Below are 21060 nucleotides of genomic sequence, written 5' to 3' on the forward strand. Positions count from 1 at the left end.
TGCTGGGAGTTTCATCTCCATGGATAACCATCAAAAAATCCTGACTAACAAAAAATCAGGTTCGCCATCAAGAGGGGCTTAATTCACAATTTCATCATTGACTTTGGGAGAGATCTTTCCCTCAGAGTATTTTTGCAGAAGTGGTAGGTGTATAAAAATTGGAAAATAAAAATAGTTCTCTTATCTGTTTGCTTTTTCAGCGTGTCAAGACTTATTTTTGTGCAACACCTGGGAGGGGTTCTGGCAGTGGCGAACATCAGGGGCGGGGGCGAATATGGAGAGACCTGGCACAAAGGTGAGTCAGTCAAAGCACAGGAACAAAACTGCAGGCTTAACAATGCAAATTGCAACATTTTCTGTTCACTCCTTCTCCCATGCTCACATCTTCTTTTGCATTTTACTTATTCTGCTAAAAAGTAAATTTTTTTCCATGCTTACATGTTAGATCTGTGCGTTGTCCAGTGTTAATTTGATGGTTTTCCTTAGATTATTTTCATTTTTGCAGCCTACTTAAAAACAGTTTTTTACAAAGACAATATTTTCCAACAAAATGATTGGGGTTTTTTAAGCAGTATCAAGTTCCCTGGAGTTAAACACAGGAAAATGCAGCTGTTTATATTGAACTGATCTTACAACAAATGTCTGCATTTTGCAAAAGACCTGGTTTGCTTTCACATACCCCTTTCATTATTGCAGGTTCCCGATTCTAAATCCCCAAAACAACAACACTGACTATTTAGACTCTCTTGTTATCAAACATGCACACACAAAAAATTTGCAGAACTTTGTGGAAGGTGTGAACTCTTGAGTTCAGAGTATAAACTCTTCTGTATTGTTTTTGCATAATTTATGAATAGACCTTTTTTTTTAAATATTTGATGAATATGACTGGAAAAATGTCTTCACCAAAAGGATTTTCAAGCAGCAGAACGGGCTGCCCATGGAAGTGGTTGAGTCACCATCCCTGGAGGTGATATTTAAAAGACACATGGATGTGTCTTAGGGACATGGCAGTGCTGAGTTAACAGTTGAACATGATGATCCTAAAGGTCTTTTCCAACCTAAATGTTCTGTGATTCTGTGATTGGAGTCCATATGAAAACCGTCAGCTCCAGAAGCACATACACATCATCCCCTCCAGACTCTTGGGGGATCCAACTTGCAGGCAATCATTTGACCTTTTAGGGTTTTCTGTAATCTGACTGTCATGTCACAGGGAAACTCAGTCAAACACTGAAAAGCTGTCAATCTCTTTTCCCCTTTCCTGAACACTTTTGATGTACTTCAGTCCATGTTTTTCCCATCTTGTCTTAATCATTTAATTGTCTTTGTCCACTTGCCTTATTGTTGACAACTGTCACATTCCTCCACCAGGGGAAAAAGCTTGGAAAGTCCTTCTTATTTCAGGAACATACCTATCCTTATTTAAAGGTGACACTTTACTCATATTCCAAGAATCTGGTGCATAAGTTACTGGGAATATTGTCAGCAAGGCAAATGTACCAAAACAATGGTGCTTATGATCTAGCAATTTGCCATGGCAGTAAGCCATAATATCTTTTTATCAGACAAAATGGTATTTCCAGATCATTGCATCTTGATTTTACTATTTCATCTGTGGTAACTATTTGTCTGGGTCATTTCCTCACAATTGAGTTAATTATGTAATAGTTTCATAAATAGAAGCTGTATGTGCTTGCAGATACAGGATATTATTGCTAAAGATGAAGTATCCTTCATTAATTTTAATTTGGAGATTGATCTGTAGTAGATTTTAATAAAATTTATTTTAATATGATAATGCTTCTTTGATGCACCTATTTCCTGCTTGATTTTGACCCAAGTATTTTATTGCAGTTTGAAATAAAATATGTATCTGTTCTTTTTTAATTCCAGAAGCAATTACAGAAGGTTTTTTTGCTTAGGTTCAATTTTATAAATAGGATTCTGACCTTACACCAGCCTGGTGTTTTGAGCAAGGAGTAAGATTTATTTCTCCGTTATTGCCACATACTTAAAAACATTTTTGTTGTCCCAGTATGTCTGTTTTCAATGGTCTTGTTAATACAAGAATGATGTGTATTTGTTAAAAAAACCCAACAAAACTTACAGATGTACTGGTTCCAATTCTACCAGATCTTTATGACTAAATGTCAGACTTACATTGCTAAACTTCTGTGACACAGAAACAAAGTTTTTACAAAACTATTGGTTTTTTAAATGGTTTTGTAAAACCATTGTAAACTGCTTGCCTAAGGATCACTTGATGGAGAATGGAGATAAAGAGACATCTCAGGACTGTAGCTCATCTAACTTAATTTAGGGTAATTTTGGAGGTTCCTGGACCATAGGGGGACCCTTAGGCAATCAGCTTGGAATAAACATCCAGCTTTTAAAGAAAGGAGAAGAAACTGGACTTCATTTCTGCATCCTGTAAGCCCCACTTGCCTGGCTGGGCCACTGCCTTTGCTACAGGAATGCAAGGATTTTCTTCCTAGTTCCCATTTCTTACCAGCATTTAATTGGCTGAGATTACCATGGGCTTTAGGTATGATAATGTTTGAGGATGATCTAGTTTTAGTCTCTTGCCAAACAAGCAAGATTTGGACAACTGTGCATTCTCTAAGCTGATACTCTACTATTAAAATAATTCAAAGATTGTAGGGAAAACCATCCTTTTCCTTCCCTATTCCACCCTGCAAAATTTTTTTTTCAGACCTAGAAGTCTTATCAATGATGTCATCAGAACCAACAATATCTGTCATTATTTGCTCCCTTATACATATGATGGTATTTGGAATTTCATTCAACATGATGGCAGTATCTTTAACATTTCCATATTGAAAATTAATTAATAAATGTTCAAAGCAAGATGGAACTCTGAAGTCTCTTTTCGACCATAGCTTTATATCATCTGGTTTGAAAACAACTAATAGGAGAAAAAAGTAAATTACCAGCCACATATTATACATCCAGGAAATTAGAAGTGCTTATTTTATATAGCCTATTTTATAAGCTGAATCTTTATTCCCCTAAGAAACTGTCACTGAGTTTAATGATGTTGAAGTCCCATTAGCTTAAACCTCAAGTGTGTTGTATTGTGGTCATTTTGTAGATATTTTGCTGTGCAAAGCTTTTAGCTTTCCTTTCACTGGTTAGGAACATTACCTGGCACTCACTCTGCAGTATAGGTATGTATTATTCAGAGTTTCTGAAAGCATCAGAGGTATTGACAGAACCATCTTATAGCCTCTCTGTGTTGACAGAATCTTTCATTTTTGCTGTTTTTCTGAGCAGCATCAATTATTAAAATGTTCATGAAGCTGGAATTGTTCCCAGGTATTTTTGGACACATGTTTTTCTGAAAAGGATTTTATGGTATCAACTGATTTGTTTTGTTTCCTTGCTAGGTGGTATCTTGGCCAACAAACAAAATTGCTTTGATGACTTTCAGTGTGCTGCCAAATACCTCATCAAGGAAGGCTACACATCCCCAAAGAAGCTGACTATTAATGGAGGCTCAAATGGGGGCCTCTTAGTTGGTAAGAACTGCTTGTCTATTTCCCAGATTTGGTGCTGGGCTTATCAAAGTAATCAGACAAAAATTGATGAGATCTTCTTGTCAAAAGCTGTCAGAATGTCAATGCATTAATGTATACCAGGTGTTAAATATGTACAGTAGTATTTCATTTGCTGTTTGCACAGGACATTGGAATTTTGCAGTCTCTGGAAAAGCCCCTCAGTTTTGTGTGGTAAGAACTAACCCTGTGGTAGAATCACAGGCAGAAAGTAAGAATGGTTGTAAAAACATGGAGGTTTTTTATCTTTCTTTCTTCAGGTTAACCATTACAAAATAACCACTGAACTATTAATTTATGTAGCATTGGGAAACTGTGTGTGGTCTGTTACAAATGCATCTTGTTCACTTAAAATTCACTGCTGTGTTCTTAAATTCAAGAAAATTAATAGCCTCTTCTTAAACAGAAGTCTTGTCACAGAAAGATCTCATATTCTGAGCAGTCTAGGAGCTACAAAATCTATTTCTAATAAGATCCTTATCTGAAAGTAACAGAAGAAAAAAGAAGGTGATTTTTTGTGCAATTTTGAAAGGAAAATGAGACACAAAGTAATAGTAGCAGGGTCTGTTTGCCTTTTTTTTTAAGCAGTATGAAAGGTGACAGTATGACAGATTTGAGCTACTTATGTGAGAAGGGGGTAAAAAAGGCACCTCAAGTTCATGAACCACTGAATTATAGAAGATGAGCAGTTTTCCTAGGCCTACTCTTCTTTTGTATTTATTAGCTGCTGAATACTGACTCTATTGATTTTATTCTATTTTTCAGTGAATTAGCATCCAGCATGAGAAACAGAATTTGGAATTATATGGATCTTTGGTCTAAGCCATCTTGGCTAGACCTGCATTATTATTTTTAAAAAGCAGTTGTTTTAAAGATCGATTAACCAGTACTTGTAAAGCTATATTTTGGTTTTTGCTTAAATGCTTCACAATAGCAAGTGGCAGAAGGTATTTGTGCATTTAAAATGAAAATGGGTGAATGTGATAAAGGATTAAAGGCTTTGTACTCCATTTGGGAATGCAAGCAGTGCACAAGTCAGTTTTATGTTGGGCCTAAATATATAGTTAGAACTGCATAGCTTCTGAAAATACTTCTTTATTGTTATATGGACTTCAGCTTCAGTCAGGATGAGATTCATCCTACCCAGCTTCAGTAATAAAACCCCCTGGGTTACTGGCTGAACTGTTCAGTTGGGCTCCTGTGTCAGTAAGGGGAAGTAAGAGACAACTACAGGAAATACATAATTCTGGTGGGAGACAGGTGTTGGGAATCTAGACCTCCCTGCTCTAAAAATCTTGTTAGAATCCTTCCTTTGAATTGACTGGTAGATTACAATCAAGTGGGATTTCCATGCTCTTGGTGAGCCACGTAGGGATTTTCCTTGACTGAGTAGAATTAGGTGAATTCAGGAAATTCTTATAAAGTCTTTTTTATCAAAGCAAAAATAAATTTTGCAATAGTTACTGATGCAACATTAGAGATCATAACTCATCCTGTAGGTTCAAAGACCCACTGCCACATTTTCTTCTTTCTTATTTATTGAAGAAGGAGCTGACAAGGAAGAGTATTGTCACTCTTCCAAAATACTGTTTCCTTTCAGTCAGACTAACAGGAGGTGACTGAGGACTGCAGAGCCCTGAGCTCATCTTGCCTCATTCAACTGCAAAACAAGACTTCCCTGACCTGAAGTGTGATCCCCAAGCTGAGCAGAGCAGCACAGCTGTGAGCTGAAAACCTCCCTGCAAATGCAGTGTTGGACCTCTCATGTTTGCCTGGACAAAACCAGTTCTGACATTTTGAGGGCTTATTTTCATACTGAATTTTAAAACCCAAAGTTATGTACAGGGGCATATAATACACAAATTAATTGTTGTTCCAGATTCCACTTTATTAATGCATATAATTATTATGGCTAATTGAAAAGGTGTAGTGTGCATGGATGAGTGTCTCCATACTTCAGATTTCTCACTGAAGTTACTATGTAAGGAAATAGCAAGGAGCAATTTCTTCCAAAATCCTGAGCAACAGGCAGTGCTTCAAGACACACTCTGAAATAAAGAGTATTAAAGTAAAATGTTATGCTAGTTGTTTTGGCTTTTGTTCCTACCACAATACAATTTATGTTCATAAAAGAAAATAGCTTGAAGAGGAGGGATCTGATCTTTAGGTTAAAACCTGAAGATCTTTTACATAGCATCTCTTTAAGGCACTATATGTACCTATGGAAATTACTCATAATTCTAGCATAGTTACATATCAGAGATGACTAGAAGTAAAATTTCATTTTTCAGAAAGTTTAAATGAAGAAAATAGGGTGTAGTGTAAACTCTTGGCAGAGACAGACAGATCACAGGAGACTGATGAGCAAATTGGTTCCAGTGTTAAGATTAGCAATGACATTTTTCCATGCTCATCAGAGGCAGGAAGCTGGCCAGATGATCTGTGGGACTCACAGGTTAGTGAGATGTAAAAGGAGCATTAAAGGAAATTAATTGCAAAGCAGAACAACTAAATGGTCTGTTTGTATTGATGTTCCCTCCTGAGGAGAGGGTGGGGGTTCCCTGCATGGGTCTGTCTTCATGGGGAATATTCTGGGGAGCTGACTCCAGTTGAAGCATCAGCAGGAAAGGCTTTGGAATGCATCAATCCATGAAAAGTGGTGTGTTGCCAGGGCCAGATGGTGCACATGCAGGATCCTAAGTGAACTCTGGTATGAAATTGCAGGCTACTAAGCCTGAATATCTGAGGAACAGAAGGGGGCAGGTGTAATGCCAAGTTTTAAATGGTTCATGGTGATCCACAAGCTGCAGATGAGTAAATCTGACTTCTCTAATGGGCAAGCTAATAAATGAATACCAGTAAATAAGACCTAAAAGAAAGAATTCTGCAGGCTGAAGTTGCAGCTTTCAAATGTATTGGAGCTATCTGAAGGAGTTGGGCTGCATATGGGGCTTTTAACAGTGATCTAGGTGAGGAGCTATTCTTGGATTTTCAGAAGCTGTGAAAGAAAGTCCTTGCTAAGCTGGAAGCAAAGTCATGTCATAGCAATGTCATGGTTAGCAGGAGGCAAAGAGTGGTGATAATCAATCCATTTTCACAATGGACAAAAATTAGGCTATATAAGAATAATTTGGGAAAGATCATACCTACATGTGGATGCACAGTGAATAGTTCTGAATTAATTAAGGGATTCTGGGATCCATTGTAGTAGTGAAAATTTCAGTGATCTTGTTTCTTAAAATTCAAAAAAGGCAGAGGAATTTGTAAAATCAGCAGGGAAAAGGTTTAAATCAAGAAACAGGAATTGGAATTGAAGAACTTACAGGCTATGATAAACACTGAATGAATAAACAGTAAGAGAGTAAACAGTTGTATTTACAGAGGATGTGTTTTTTGATGGCTTTTTTTATAGGATGGCTTAACTCCAGCTCGGAGAAAACTGAAATAACTAGTTCATCAGATAATAATTTACAGGAGGGATGTCCCACTTGCCACTTTTATACCTTGAATACTCAGCTTGATGGAACTACTGCAGTTGTTTTTAAAATATATGAGGCAAGCATTATTCTTAAAGAAATTGTCCTTTCCAGTTGTAGGAAGATAAAAATCGCAAAACAAGAAAATACAGCAGCAATTCACTTTGTTAATTTGAGGTTATTGCACTGATTTTGTAACAATCTGCTTTTAACAAAACTCTTTTCTTATGGGTTTACATAGTAATTATGGAAGACAGCTTTCATCAGTAAATGGAGGGCTTTTGATCCTTAATGCCCTTTTCTTTCTTGAAACTAATATTAAAAGTTTAAACAGCGAATGGTTTAGGTACCTTCAGTTCAGTAGTTCAAAATCTCATGTGCCTTAAAAGTTTATTTCTCCTTCAGTCCTAATTTGGTGGTTTGAAAGGCAGTGTTCACAGAACGACATGTTTGGCGTCTGAAGAGCACAGAAATGGCTCTTAAGTTCTTTAGAATGTACCATTTTTCAGAGTTATGTTTTTTATCCATTTGTATATTTGCTTACAGTTTTGCTTGAAACTCTATTTGACTTCATATTCACTGACAGCCTACACCCAGTACGACCTGGTAGTGAACCTTTTACTGTTGAACTTAATTCTTTAAGACCTGAATACTAATGGAATTGTTCTCCTGCTGAAGCTGCCTGTGCCAACCAGCGCCCTGACCTGTTTGGCTGTGCCATTGCCCAAGTGGGAGTGATGGACATGCTGAAATTCCACAAGTACACCATCGGCCATGCCTGGACCACTGACTACGGCTGCTCCGACTGCAAGGAGCAGTTCGAATGGCTGCGCAAGTGAGTGCCTTCACATCCTTTCTGTGGCTGCTAAAACACACAGTCAGCTCAAACCTTTCCAGTTGTCATGATCAATATCTGTTCTAGTGATTTCTTATCATTTCCCACACTGAATTTGGGGAGTTCAGCATTTCCTTACAAGTCAGTTTTGAACTATCTTCAAAGTCCTGTTGAATCAAGTGGTCCTGTTTTCAAAGACCTTGTTCTCCTAGCAGCTTTTAACAGCTCGTAATGTTTTCTTTCTGAATAATGACTCTTTTAGGCTATTACAACAGAATATTCTCAAGTGGACCACTACATCAATTGTATTTTTTACCACGAGGGAGAGACAGTCACCATTGTGAATTGTATTATACAATGTGGGTTGGATTTATTTGTACTATACCATAATAGGATCTTAATTAATTTCTCAGCTTCTGTTGAGAGTCTCAATTTCCCTGTTTCCAGCAGGATGGATCCTGTTATGGACTTGACAGGTTTCCCTGCAGTTTCCCTGCTGGCTTCTCCTGATATTTTATTCCTGTGAGATGCACACAAATGTCTCTCTTAGAAATAAAGAAATGTACTTGCTTTACATTTCAGAGCCAGAGATCTGTGGCCCCTATTGCATGTCAGTTGCCATTAGCACAATTCTGATTAATGTAACTGAGAACTTTTCTATTCTGAGTGCTAACAAACACCACTGTGATGGTTTCAGCAGGAAAGGACCTTCTTGTTGGGTCTTGAGGAAAAAGATATGGCAACATTTGTGTGTTTTTCTCAGGTACTCTCCACTTCACAATGTCAAGCTGCCAGAAGAAGATGGCATCCAGTATCCCTCCACGCTGCTGCTCACAGCAGACCACGACGACCGCGTGGTCCCTCTGCACTCTCTCAAGTTCATCGCCACCCTGCAGTACGTTGTGGGCCGGAGCAGCAAACAAACCAATCCCCTTCTCATCCACGTTGACACCAAGGCTGGCCATGGAGCAGGAAAGCCAACTGCTAAAGTTATAGAAGAAGTGTCAGATATGTTTGCTTTTGTAGCACGATGTCTAAATCTTGAGTGGATTGAATAGGAAAAGTGCTTATTACTGTCTCCTTTAGAAAACAAGGGCTTTAACATTAAAGAACAGCCACACTACAACATGGTGTAGTACTTACATTTAAGAACTACAGTTTAATATTTTATTGATCCAACCTGCTATGGAGTTTTCATCTTCTGTGCTTCCCTCTTTTTGGCATTTCTTTGATTTTTTTTCTACTGCATTCCAAATTCCATTTTGAAAAGCATGTTCAAAAAATAGCTGAGCTACTCTCAGTACTGTTGTGAAAATTTAGATTTCAAAATTAGTGCTATTTGAGCTTATTTCCTGTAAACAGTTTTAATGTATTTCACCTATAAACATATCCAAATCATTTGTAATTAAATGTAAGTACTGTTCACATACAAGATCTCTGAGCATATTTTATTTACACAGTAATTTATTTAAGAATGTAAATTGAAGGTGTTCAGTGATAACCATGAAAAACTGAAGAGATGGTAATCCAGTTAAGTCAAATATTATTAAAAAGCTTATATTACATTCTGTTCATAAACGTGTTACAGTCTATAATAATGATTTTGCTAAATTGCTCTTTCTTTCCAAAGAGACTTCAAAATGTCACCAGTCTTCTCTTCTGCCATTTATTTCTGCACAGAAGAGTGGAGGCTGAAAAACTTGATGAAATCTTAGATTCTCACTGTAATCTCAGTCAAGCTATACAGATGCTCTCCAACAACCCATATGAAATTATTTCTTTAAATGTTTCTGAAGAGTAGACCAGGCACTGATTTAAGTAAATGAACAAAATATAAACCAACACAAAACAAAATAAAAAACTCCACTCCAACCCAAAGCCACAGCTTTGTCTAGATTATTCAGGTTCATTTTTTTTCTGATGCTTCTCACAGGACATTCTCTAACAAGGCAAAATCTGAACATGCATATATAACCTAGTTTTGGCTGCAAAACAGCAAGAGCTCATAGTCAGACTCCCCTATGACTTGACACAGGCACATTATTTGAACTGTCATTTTTCCCATCTAGGCTGTAGAGCTGCAAAGTAGATGTGAGCATTTGCTTCCTGTTTAATCTCTGATGCACTGCAGGAATTACAGTTTGATTTTGCACAGAAAAAAATATTCTATCAACTATTATTAGTCTTGCTGCCCCTCCACAAAACATAAGTGTTTCTCATTTTTGGATGAACTGATGTAATCTTCCAGAGTCATTCTTGTCATTACATTCATACTTCGACCCTAAGGACAGTATTTTTACTCTGGGCTCAGGAGTTTTATCTCTAAACAAAGAGATTATGTCTTGGTGCAGGAAGAGGAAGGAGTGGTATTTAAAGAGAGGGCGATGCTCTAAATGCAGCAAAATTAAAATAAATTTGTACCAGAGTCACTCTGTGTTTCCCTCATGATCTGGACTTCTTCTGATTCTCTCTGGAGTCCAGGAAAGATTATCCTCTCCAGGCCCTTATTAGGTATGGCTAATTTGATTTTAGGAGAAAATAAAAAAATATTTCTGCTTTCATATGAAATACCACATGTAAAACCTGTGTGTGATTTGGGGTTTATTTGGGACCCACGGGCATTAGAGTTGTTTACAAGATACTCTGTAAACTTTTGCACTCTGATCACAGCATTGAATTAAACAATCAGCGTAGAGAGTTGAGGGAGGGTTGATTTTTTTTCCTTCCAGGGTGTGAAAACAGGGTACAGATTCAGCACCCTCCCTTTTCCCAGAGGTGTATGAATTGCTTTCTTTGATCATCTAGAAATATTCAACAGCTTTCCCACGTGGCAGAAACAAAGCACATAAAGCTGTGCCATCTCCATGTGAAATATTCATAGCTGTGGCACGTAGCCTTCTATTGAATGTGTGGTTTCTGTCAAGAGGGCAGTACCCAGTTCACCTTTGCAGGATAGGTGTGTGGAAACATGGTCCTCAGACATTCAAGAAATAGAGCTGAACTGTGTCCATGCATTGTATTGCAAATACCTGAGTACAGCCAGCTCAGTCATCTCTAGGCCTGTTCCTAAAAATGCTTTTCCTTGTTCTCCAGTTGCTCAAGCACAAAACTTCTGGCACAGGTTAAAAGTAACTCCTTTTCCTTGTGAAGCTTTCTGTTTAGGCTGAGTTCCCTGAATGCCTCAGTGTCATGACAGATGACCCATAATCTGGGCACTTTGGAAACAAACATTTCTGTGAGTGGCAGTCAGAAGTACTGAACGTGGAGCTGCTTGCTGGAGACACCACTCACAAAGTAAATGTTGCAGAGCACTGGAAAGGCTTTGTGTTTCTCTAACAGGGTCATCATGTCAACATTTATTTGATCTTAATCAGCTGTGCCACATTCAGGATTCAGGTGCCCAAAAAATGATGTTGCAAAGCTGTCCTGTTACCTGAGTTGCTGATTTGAGACAGACAGGGTCATACTCCAGCTGGAATCTGTAATTAACTCTGAGTGAGTAATGCTCTTGTAATATAGTGGGATTTAAACCTTTGGGGTTTTGATTAAATAGACCTGGAGCCAAACCATTCCTGCTGTATAAAACATAATGAAATTTCTATTAGTCTAGTTTCAAGGTTATTCTCCCTATAGTGGAAATGCTATTTTATGAAGATACTCTTGTATCTTGTTTTATGGTGTCTATTTCCAGTATGTGAAGCAAAATTCACAAGCTCGGCAAGGTAACCTCCCAGATATCTGCTTTTTCAAAACCACCTTAGAAAAATAAATACTGATGTTTTGCACCAAGATCCAAACCCCCCAAAAAAGCCCTGCAAGAGGCTTATGTTGCATGAAAAAAATCTGGCTTTATGTAGAAATAAATGAACTTTTTGCATAATTCTCCTAATAGTCTTCACAACTGATGTAAAGATATCTTAGTTGTCTTTCCTCCCATGAATGTACATTTGCATTAGAGTTGATTTATGTGAAAAAAGTCAGAAGTATTTTTAAAAGCTGAGTCTTCATTTTCTTTACAGAGAGAGAGATTTGAATTCCTTTGCATTGGAATTGATTTACATTTTGGTAGCTGGAAAAAAAGATAGATGTGTATGTATAGATATATTTATGTGTATGTATGTACTGATTTCAGCTGGGAGCTGCACTCTCTAGTCTAGGGATGGAAGAGGGCAGCTGGCAGTAGGTATGTAAGAATAGAGGGTGCTCAAGAGGGAGTTTGGAGATGGATACCTGTCCCTGGCACCTAGAGCTTCTGGAGCAGGATTTTCTTGACTTGGCTCTGCTTTGCCATCTGTCTGTAGGGAGGCAGAAAGATGAGCAGCAGCACTTCTGGACTCAGCACAGCCAGCAGCAGCTTTCAGAGATCAGTGTTGCCAGGTCATTTATTTATTTTTAGCCTGAGGTTGCCCCTCAGGATTGCCTAAAAATCTTCTTATAGACTTCCTGACAGTCTCTCCTGTGAAAGGGGTTTTCCAAGCTGAGTAGGATTTAGGGGGAAGGCCAAGGGAGGGACTTGGAAGCCAGGCTAATAAACAAACAGACAATTTTCTGCCAAGCTCTTCTACTTTGAAAATCTTTAGTAGACCACTTTTGTGTAATTGTCTCTTTGTACAGACCTCTCAGAATTTGGATAGGTTTGAACAGCCAGGTTTGGCATCTTTGTTCATTTTTCCTTGTGTTAATTACTTCTGCCTTCAGATATGCCAGGAGAGAAGGAAAAAAAATAAAAAAGCATTGCTGAGGCTTTCTTAGCTTGCTCTTGCAGAAGAGTGATGTGGGGTAGCCTTCCAATTCTCATGTCCCTGAAGATAACTATAGTGTGTCCTCAAGATAGCATTATCCATGAATAGAAAATTCTGAATAAGCTCATGTCTTCAGTTTATTCACAGGAGGGCAATCCTAGTGACAGAGTCCCTGTGGAAGCTGGACTAGCTGCTGGCACAGACTAGGAGGACTGTGGTTTGACTGTTTCTCCTAATTTTCCGTAAGAATAACTGAAAATTCAACATTTAGAGCTGAAGCTAAGCAGTAATGTATTAGTGAGAATCTCTTTTCTGTTGACATCCCTCTGCCTTGTTACCAGGAGTAAGGGAGGCAAAGAACGAACTTGGTGCTCATGCCCTTACCCATTCCAGTGGAAGTTTAATGCTGAAAGTCTGAATAGCAAGAGTCAGAGTGTGGTGACTTCACTAAACATTTCCAGCTGGCCACTTGCTGCTCAGAAAACTCTTATTTGTGTTTGTGCACTGCTTTCAGTGCCTCCCAGGCCTTCTGTGTGCAAAAAGGAAGGAGCTACTATTCTTGAAGCCCCTAAGGTGGGGGAACACATGCTGTTTTAAGCAAGATGTGTCCTAGGTATGTATTTGGTAGTGCTAACTACCATGAACATACTAAATAACAGAGGAGTTTATTCATTAGTTAGTTTTACACCAGTAAAGGCAAATTTTTACAAGTTTGGGGAGCGCTTAGCTGGTGAAAAACTGTTACCCATGCTGATTTATTATTTTAGGCCATTTCTAGTGTGCAACAAGGGCATGTCATTGTGGCACCAAGTGACAAAATGCTGTGACTTGGACTGTTGTTTCCCTCCTGAGGAAGAAACTGAATACAGGGCATGGGCATTTCACTCTTCAGAATCCTTTGGAACAGTAACAGAAGCAGATAAACAATACTTACTGTCTTCTGATTGTTTCAAATGAAACAGTGTCATTTCAAAACAACAAAATGTGTTGTTTTCTGGTTGTACTGCTGTTTCAGAGGAACTTCTGCTGTAACAGAACAAGCTTTGTGATGTAGGTATGTGCAGATATTTCTTTCAGTAAAAAGAAATACTGGGCTAGGTTGTTAAATACTTTCTACTTCATATATTTAGTATCCATAATTAACATTTTGCTGCTGAAACTGCTTTTTGGTTTAGTTTAAAGCTTCTCAGCATTAAAACCATGTTTTCATCATAAGTGGCATAAAGCTGTAGACCTAAGACCATTGATAGGGGACCCAAGTTTCAGCTCCTGAATGGATTACCTTTCATTTTGTGTTTCACTGAGTAGACACAGGTAGAATCATAAAATGGTTTTGTTTGGAAGGGACCTTAAGGATCATCCCGGTCCAGCTACCCTGCTCTGGGCAGGGACACTTTCCACTCTAGACCAGGGTGCTCAGGATTCCATCCAACATGGTCTTGAACACTTAAGGAATGGGGCATTCACAACTTTTCTGGATGACCTGTTCCAGTGCCTCACCACCCTCATAATGAAGAGTTTATTCCTAATATCTAATCTAAACCTACCCTCTTTTGGTTTGCAGCCATTCCCCCTTGTCCTCTCACTACATGCCCTAGTACAAAGTCTCTCTCCATCTTTCTTGTAGGCTTCCTACCTGTACTGAAAGCCACAGTTAGGTCAGCCCAAAGCTGCTTTTTTCCAGACTGAACTAGAAAAACTTCACATAACAGTAAAACAGTGAAATGAGTGAAAGTAGATGATCACTGCCTGTAAATTGAAGATCTTGAGAAACCTCTGTGGTTGACTGTATGTAAACAAGCCTCCAGCTGTTATTTGAAATTAAAGGGATTACTTTTCCTAATTAGAGATGCTCAGCTCTCCTTGAGCTTCAAGGAAGTCTGGCTCCAAATCTGAACTTCATAAGAGCACACATCAGTCAAAATGCCAAAAAGCAAAAGCAGTTCTTTAAATTCCCCATCTTTGTAATGTGGCAATCCTTCAGCAAAGCTTCAGCTGCCAAGGACAAACTGGAAAACATCCTCCTCTCACAGATGACAGTCACTCACACAACAACCCAGTCATTAAATAGTTTGCTGCCATGGGCCTGCTGCCCAATCCTCCTGCCTGGTGGAGCCTTCCAGGCACTGTGATTGCCAGAGGAAGTCAAATGAGGGGGACGGGTACCAAATTTACAGAATTGCTTCCAGCTAATGAGTTAGACAGTTATTGAGAACATTTCATTGGAGAATTTGGATTGTTTTCATTATCTTTGATACTTGTTCCCTGTTAGGATCTGATTAGTGGGAGATGCCTCTCCTGAATTAAGGCTCAAGAAAGAAGTCTGGTGTTAATCATTTTTGCCTGGCTGCCATGGTAAAATTCAGAGGTTGTTACCTCAGTCTGTGCCAGGGGAGGTTCAGATTGAACATTGGAAATAATTTCTTCACAGAAAGGGTTGTTAAGCATTGGAATGGACTGCCCAGGGGAGTGCTGGAGTCACCATCCCTGGAGGTGTTCAGGAAAAAGCTGGACTCAGTGCTATGGTGTAGTTGACAAGATAGTGAACAGTGAAAGGTTTGAGGTCTTTTCCAACCTTAGTGATTCTGGATGCTTGATCCTGTGACCTGGGTCTTGTCTGTGGAGAAAAATGGGCTTACATAGGAACTTGGGAAATAAATTTGGAATTTGAGGTGTCCAGGACCACCTGCCCTGCCTCAGCAGAGGGTCTGAATGCTGCCAAATTACAGAGGCTACCTTTCTCAGCCTTTAAACATCTGCACTCAAAGCTATTTTTTCTAAGTTTTTTAGCCTGCTCATCTCATTTGTGGGTTTTCTCCACTGTGGAGGATGACAGCAGACATCTAGGGAAGCCAATTACTCTTCTGTCAAGCCCTCAAAGGCTGCAGAAGCCTTTTGGGAGAACATGTCATCTTTCTCTCCAGCACAGATTTTGATGCAAATACCAGTTTAGCTGAGAAACCAGCTTCCCAGGGGTTTTCCTCCCTGCAAGAGAGGCATGGAGCTCATCTCCCTGCCTTGCCAACCCAGGACCACACAGACCTATAGATAAGGGAGATGCCACAAGCAAGGAGACCCCTTGGACCAGCAAGAGCAGCCAAGGCATGGAAAGCTGGGGAGCCCCAGTTTCTACAGAATTACCAAAATTCTGCCACTGGCTCATTTGTTTCAGTGTCCTGCTGGCCTGTAAAGTGTGAGGCTGGCAGGAAACAGCCTGGCCTGTCATTGAGTGCAGGGGAGCAGTCCTGCTCAGGTCAGGCCTTTAGCACAGCAGAAACCTCCAGCTACCAAGAGAGATTTCTGGCCTGCAGGAGAGATATTTTTGGAGGGAAGCAATGAACTGAAAGGGTTTTCTGAATGACAGCTTTAGACTTAAAAACCTAAAGCCTATCTGACACAGATCCTCCTATTGCCTCTGAGCCCATATCTTACAGCAGCAGCTTTGTCCTTCTCATTCTCCCATCCCATTCTCTCTGCACTGTTTTGCATGTTACATGAATACCTAATCTTCTTTAACTTTGAGCTCTAAAAGGTGTTCTCATATTTCCTAATCACATTACACCTGATAATTTTTCATTCTTCCACCTTCTTGCTTTTTAACTTTGTCGACTCTGAATTACCCAGAGCTTCAGCATCTGAGAATGTCTACAAAGCTTATGGCAAAACAAACAAGCTGCAGGCTAACACACACACATATGCAGAGAGAGACCTTTCCTTGGGGCTTTGCTTCATTTTCTCTCTTCTTTCTGTCCCAGCTCGCTTTTTAGAAATTCAGAAATCCCTTGGGCCAGTTTCTGAGGACTAGCTGTTCTCCTTGGGTGACATATGGTTGCCACAAGCATGGCCCTCCTAAGGGCTGTTTCACTCAAATGGCAGTTCTGGGATGCAGCAGGGACTGTGACAGCATGCTTATTATCCACAGACCACTGAATTTCCCTCATCAGGAATGTTTGGTACTAGCATTAAAATTCCCATTTTGCCCTCTGGTTGTAATCCCTGCTTTCACTGTGCTTTCACCATCTGTTGCAAACTCCAGCTGTTGATTTTTAAAGAAATGCTTTTGGAACACAAGTTGTGGCTCTGAAAAAACCTTCTCTCCAGTTGCTTCTGTGATAATTGGATGTCCTTACTTAACAAACAAGTAATGCCCAAGACATTCTGCTGCTCTGAACTTCCTCCTGGTCTGTTTAATCAGTTCCTCTAGCTGGATCTAGCTGTGGTTTAGCTTCTGTTGTTTTTTCCTTTCTCTCATTATTTCACCAGGGCAAGCTGTCCCCACAGACTGCTGCCACCTCTTGTGCATCTCCTCCATCTCATTCCTTGAAATTGCTAATGAAAAGATGCTGCCTGTGCATGCTTTCCACACTGGAAGATGGGAAGTTTGCAGAGTTTTCAGCCCTGATGGTGATTTCACCTCTGCAGCAGCCACTTGTCCCAGTAATTGTCTCAGAGACACAGGGCCCCCAAGACAATGTGGGCTTCTCCTCCTGCAAATTCCGTGCTGTTTTCATTTCAGCATCTCCTGCAGGCACACAAATAGTATGTCTGGCATTTCCCTATTCTCATTTCAGGAAAACACAGCCAGCAAGATCTAAATCAAACAAAATCCAACAGAACGGAGGAGTCTGGGGATTCCTCAGAGTGAAACACCATCCCCCCCAACACAACTGAAAAATGACTGGCAGCAGAAGGCAGTCCTCATCCAAAGCAAAACAATCCGTGTGAATCTTCCCATTTTGGCAATGAACTTTCAGATCAGATCCAAAAACAGCAGGGAAATTTTCACACTGGTGTAATTGTGAAGTTGCAGCATAGATGGTACAAAAGAGCCCTCAAATACCTGTTGAGATATTTCAGTATTCCTCTCTTGGGTAGTTCTGCCACTGCTAATTTTGTGCCTATATTTAACTGAGTCCTTGAGCAATGTGGGAACTGCAGGTCATTCATTATCAGAGCCACCCTCAGTGAACACAGGTTGGGGACAAGGCAAAGGGACGAGGCCAGGGAGCTGCTGTGCCCCATCCCCAGGAAGGCCCCACCTGGCTCCAAGCCAGCAGCTCACCCTAAGGAGCCCTGCAGGCATCCCTGACAGCATCTGAGAGCAGCAGAGAGCCTGAGACCCTGCTGCACCTGCTCACTTCAAGTCCTGGGAAGTCTGAGCCTTCCCACAACAGTGTGGACAATCCCTTCTGAACTGGAGCAAATCACTTTTATGTACAATTTACTGTTTAAATCAAAGGGGAAAAACCCCTCCAAACATCATGGTTCTCAAGTCTCCATGACACATCCTGAGGATTGTTCACACTAGAAAGATGGTGGGAGACAAGTGAAGAAATGGTTGTAAAAAGGAAATATTTCCCTTCATTCTTAAACCCTTTCAGCTCTTGCAGTCTGAAGCCATTTAAGATTTAAAAATGAATAAGATTATAAAGACTAAGTTCACATGTTCTCTGAATGTGACACCCTACCACTGCTGGGATTTTTCAGGCAAGGGAATGCCCTTCTGTGCTCAGTCCTTGTGTCTTCATCCCCTTGATGATCTGAGGGGACTTTGCTGCCCATGGGAAGGTTGAGCAGCAGTGTTTGAAAGAGAGACAGGTAAAATGCTCAGAGGTGGTTTTATGCAAAGGAATATGTGTGTACCTGCTCATTACTACTACTCCCTTACTACTTGTATTCATGCAAGGGCTATCAAGGAGTTTCCTGAGCTCTTTGCTTCCTAATGAAAACAAAACCAAACTTCTGGTGCCAGCTCGTTACTAGAAATGCCTTTAAATACCTACACATCCTTTGCTCTACTCACACAATTTCAAGCTGCCTTGACAACTGGCAATTAAGCTGAGATCCTTTCATTCTTTTTTCTTCTCTCTTCTAACTTAACTGACTCTGCTGTAGATACTGACATTGATGCCAGCAGTCTCTGCCTTTTCACTTCCATTTTCCACCTCTGCTATTTGTGCAAATGTCCCTTTCAGTTTTCTGGTCAAACTCACATATAATGGGTTCAATGCCTTGCTGTTTGGTTTTTTTTCTCACTGAAACACATGTCCTAAAATTCTTATTTAATTGCAGAAAAATTGTCATTTGTCCAGGAAAAAAAAAAAAAAAAAAAAGCACATCTATTACAAAAGGGTGGAAATTAGAAAATGAAATTACTTGATTTTACCAACATTTTGTGAGACTCTTCCAACACTCCACTGAATGTGTCATGAACACATCACTATGTGGTCCTAAAATATGGAGTCCTGTTTGAGCATATTGTTGTTCACTGTCCTTCATGATGTAAATAATCCTACATTACCCCAAAGCATTTATATGCCTGGGAGAGATTTTTAGTGTGGTTCCATCTTTATTTTTACAAGATTTCTTCAAAGAATGAATCTGCTGCTGCTCCTCTGTTTTTTCCTGCCAGATTGTTGCTGAAAACATGTAAGCTCTCAACAGGAGCTAGAGCACAATAGCATTAATCAGTGCCTCCTGCCAAATCCTTGCCAGTTCTAAACAGCACTTGGGGGATTATTTCTCAGCCTTGATTCAAAATCAATGACCTCTTGGTTATTACTTTAACTGCAGTGACAGTTCTGCTGGATGGAGAGACTTCCCCGTGTGTGCTCCATTGGATTTGTAGCAGTTACATTCTAGTATTCCTAAATCCAGATTTGGGTGCAAGATTTTGCCCTGTTTTAAGTCTCATCTTTAAATGCTTCTGCCCAGTGAAAGGGCTTTCTTCTTTTCCCCTTTCTGTGTGCTTTGGTTTCTCTTTCTCTGACAGTCTCAGAGGCAACGGGGAAAACCCTGATCCTCGAGGGCAACTCTGAAACAGTAGTGAGAAATTGTGGGTTTCAGCCTCCTTCATCATTTTCATTGTTCAGGAAACAAAGCCTGGCCCACAGTGACACAGCAGGAGCAAAGCAGGAGCCACCAGCGTCCCCAGAGCAGCTGAGCCCTTCCCTTCCCTTCCCTTCCCTTCCCTTCCCTTCCCTTCCCTTCCCTTCCCTTCCCTTCCCTTCCCTTCCCTTCCCTTCCCTTCCCTTCCCTTCCCTCCCATCAGGGGCTGCTCTGGGGATGCTGCAGGTGCCATGAACGTGCAGGGAGAGGCAGGAATGATTCCAGCAGGAAAGGGGACTGTGGGATGCTGTTCCTGCTGTGTTTCCCAGTAACTTTGCTGGGAGCCACATGTGCACTGAGCTCAGTTTAAAGGTGCTCAAGAGAAAGGTATGAGGAGCTTACTGGAAGGTTTGTCTTAAGCCCTTCAGACAATTCAGGCTATACCATCTCATTTTTAGTTTCTTCTTGCCCACTTATCATAGTGCTACAATGAATCTCATAGACACATCTTCAGAGGGAAATGGAAAATATGTTTTAGTTTGCCAGCTGCAAAAAAAAAAAAAAAGGTTGAGATTAACAGCTCTTGTCAGCTCTGTTAACAATGTCTTTTGCAGATTTGTCCAATCTTGGTATTGTTTTCATGCACAGTGAATTATTACCTATTGTCTCTGTCAAAAACAAAAAATTCCAATTCTTTAGCAATGTGTTAAAACCTGAAAAAGAAAAATTGTGTTTCATAATTCCTGACAAGATTCCATTATGCTGAAAGGAAAAAGTTTTCTTCAATTTTACGTACCCAGATAAATGATGTCTTAAAGGCTCTGATGCCTCTGTTACACAAAGAATATTTTTCCACTTCAGTAGAGTTAATCTTGGACCACACATCCATTACTGCCCTCCAAGTCTTTATTTCATCTAATATGGGAGTGTGTTCTATGGAAGACACATGATGACTTTCATATCACAGCAGAATTAACAAAATATTACAAAGAATTTCTTTCTCTCAAAATCTTTAAATATAATCAATTCTGGACAGAAATCTGTGATTTATAATGAGCAGATAAATCATAACCATCTGAATGAACTACACAATGCTATTTCATCATATAGGTTTGCACCCCTCGGGTTTTACAGCAGAGATAGCTGGAGGAACCCATGACAACTGAAGATGAAAAGGCAAAATCCTTCCTTAATAAAAATTCTTCTAACTTCATTAAATTCAAGCAAGCTGCAGTGATTCACACTTCTCCAGAGTGTTTTCAGCACACTTTCTTTCATAAATAGAACAGGGGGAATGGGAATAGTTAAAGGTAGGATTATGGATAAACAACTCAGAGAATGGAGACTTCATGAAGTCTGGTAGGGAACCCTGTTAAAATGTAATTCAGTTGGCAAATCTGTGTGCCTTATAGTTCTGTGATGCACAAAAAAAAAAAAAAAAAAAAAAAAAAAAAAAGATAAAAAGAAATAAAAAGAGAAAATAACAAAAAACTCCACAAATACACATCTTTAAAAGATCATTAGAAAAGTAAACTATTAAGTCTGGCATGGCCCTTGTGCCAGATGAGCTCATGTGTGATTGCTGAGAAGTGCCTGATCAA

The 21060-nt window shown here is 39.7% G+C and overlaps 1 protein-coding gene across 1 annotated transcript in view; it reads left to right on the plus strand.

Moving 5' to 3' along the window:
• The window catches only part of PREP (prolyl endopeptidase), an 85347-nt gene extending 74894 nt beyond the window's left edge, over positions 1 to 10453 (plus strand). The window contains exons 12-15 of the mRNA XM_058021255.1: positions 201 to 295; positions 3411 to 3542; positions 7733 to 7889; positions 8653 to 10453. Of these exons, the coding sequence (XP_057877238.1) occupies positions 201 to 295; positions 3411 to 3542; positions 7733 to 7889; positions 8653 to 8947 (679 nt within the window). The 3' untranslated portion in view covers positions 8948 to 10453. The remainder of the gene's footprint in view (positions 1 to 200; positions 296 to 3410; positions 3543 to 7732; positions 7890 to 8652) is intronic.
• The last annotated feature ends 10607 nt before the right edge of the window (positions 10454 to 21060 follow it).

The sequence above is a fragment of the Melospiza georgiana genome, chromosome 3 (genome assembly GCF_028018845.1).
Source record: "Melospiza georgiana isolate bMelGeo1 chromosome 3, bMelGeo1.pri, whole genome shotgun sequence".
NCBI classification, from domain to species: Eukaryota; Metazoa; Chordata; class Aves; order Passeriformes; family Passerellidae; genus Melospiza; species Melospiza georgiana.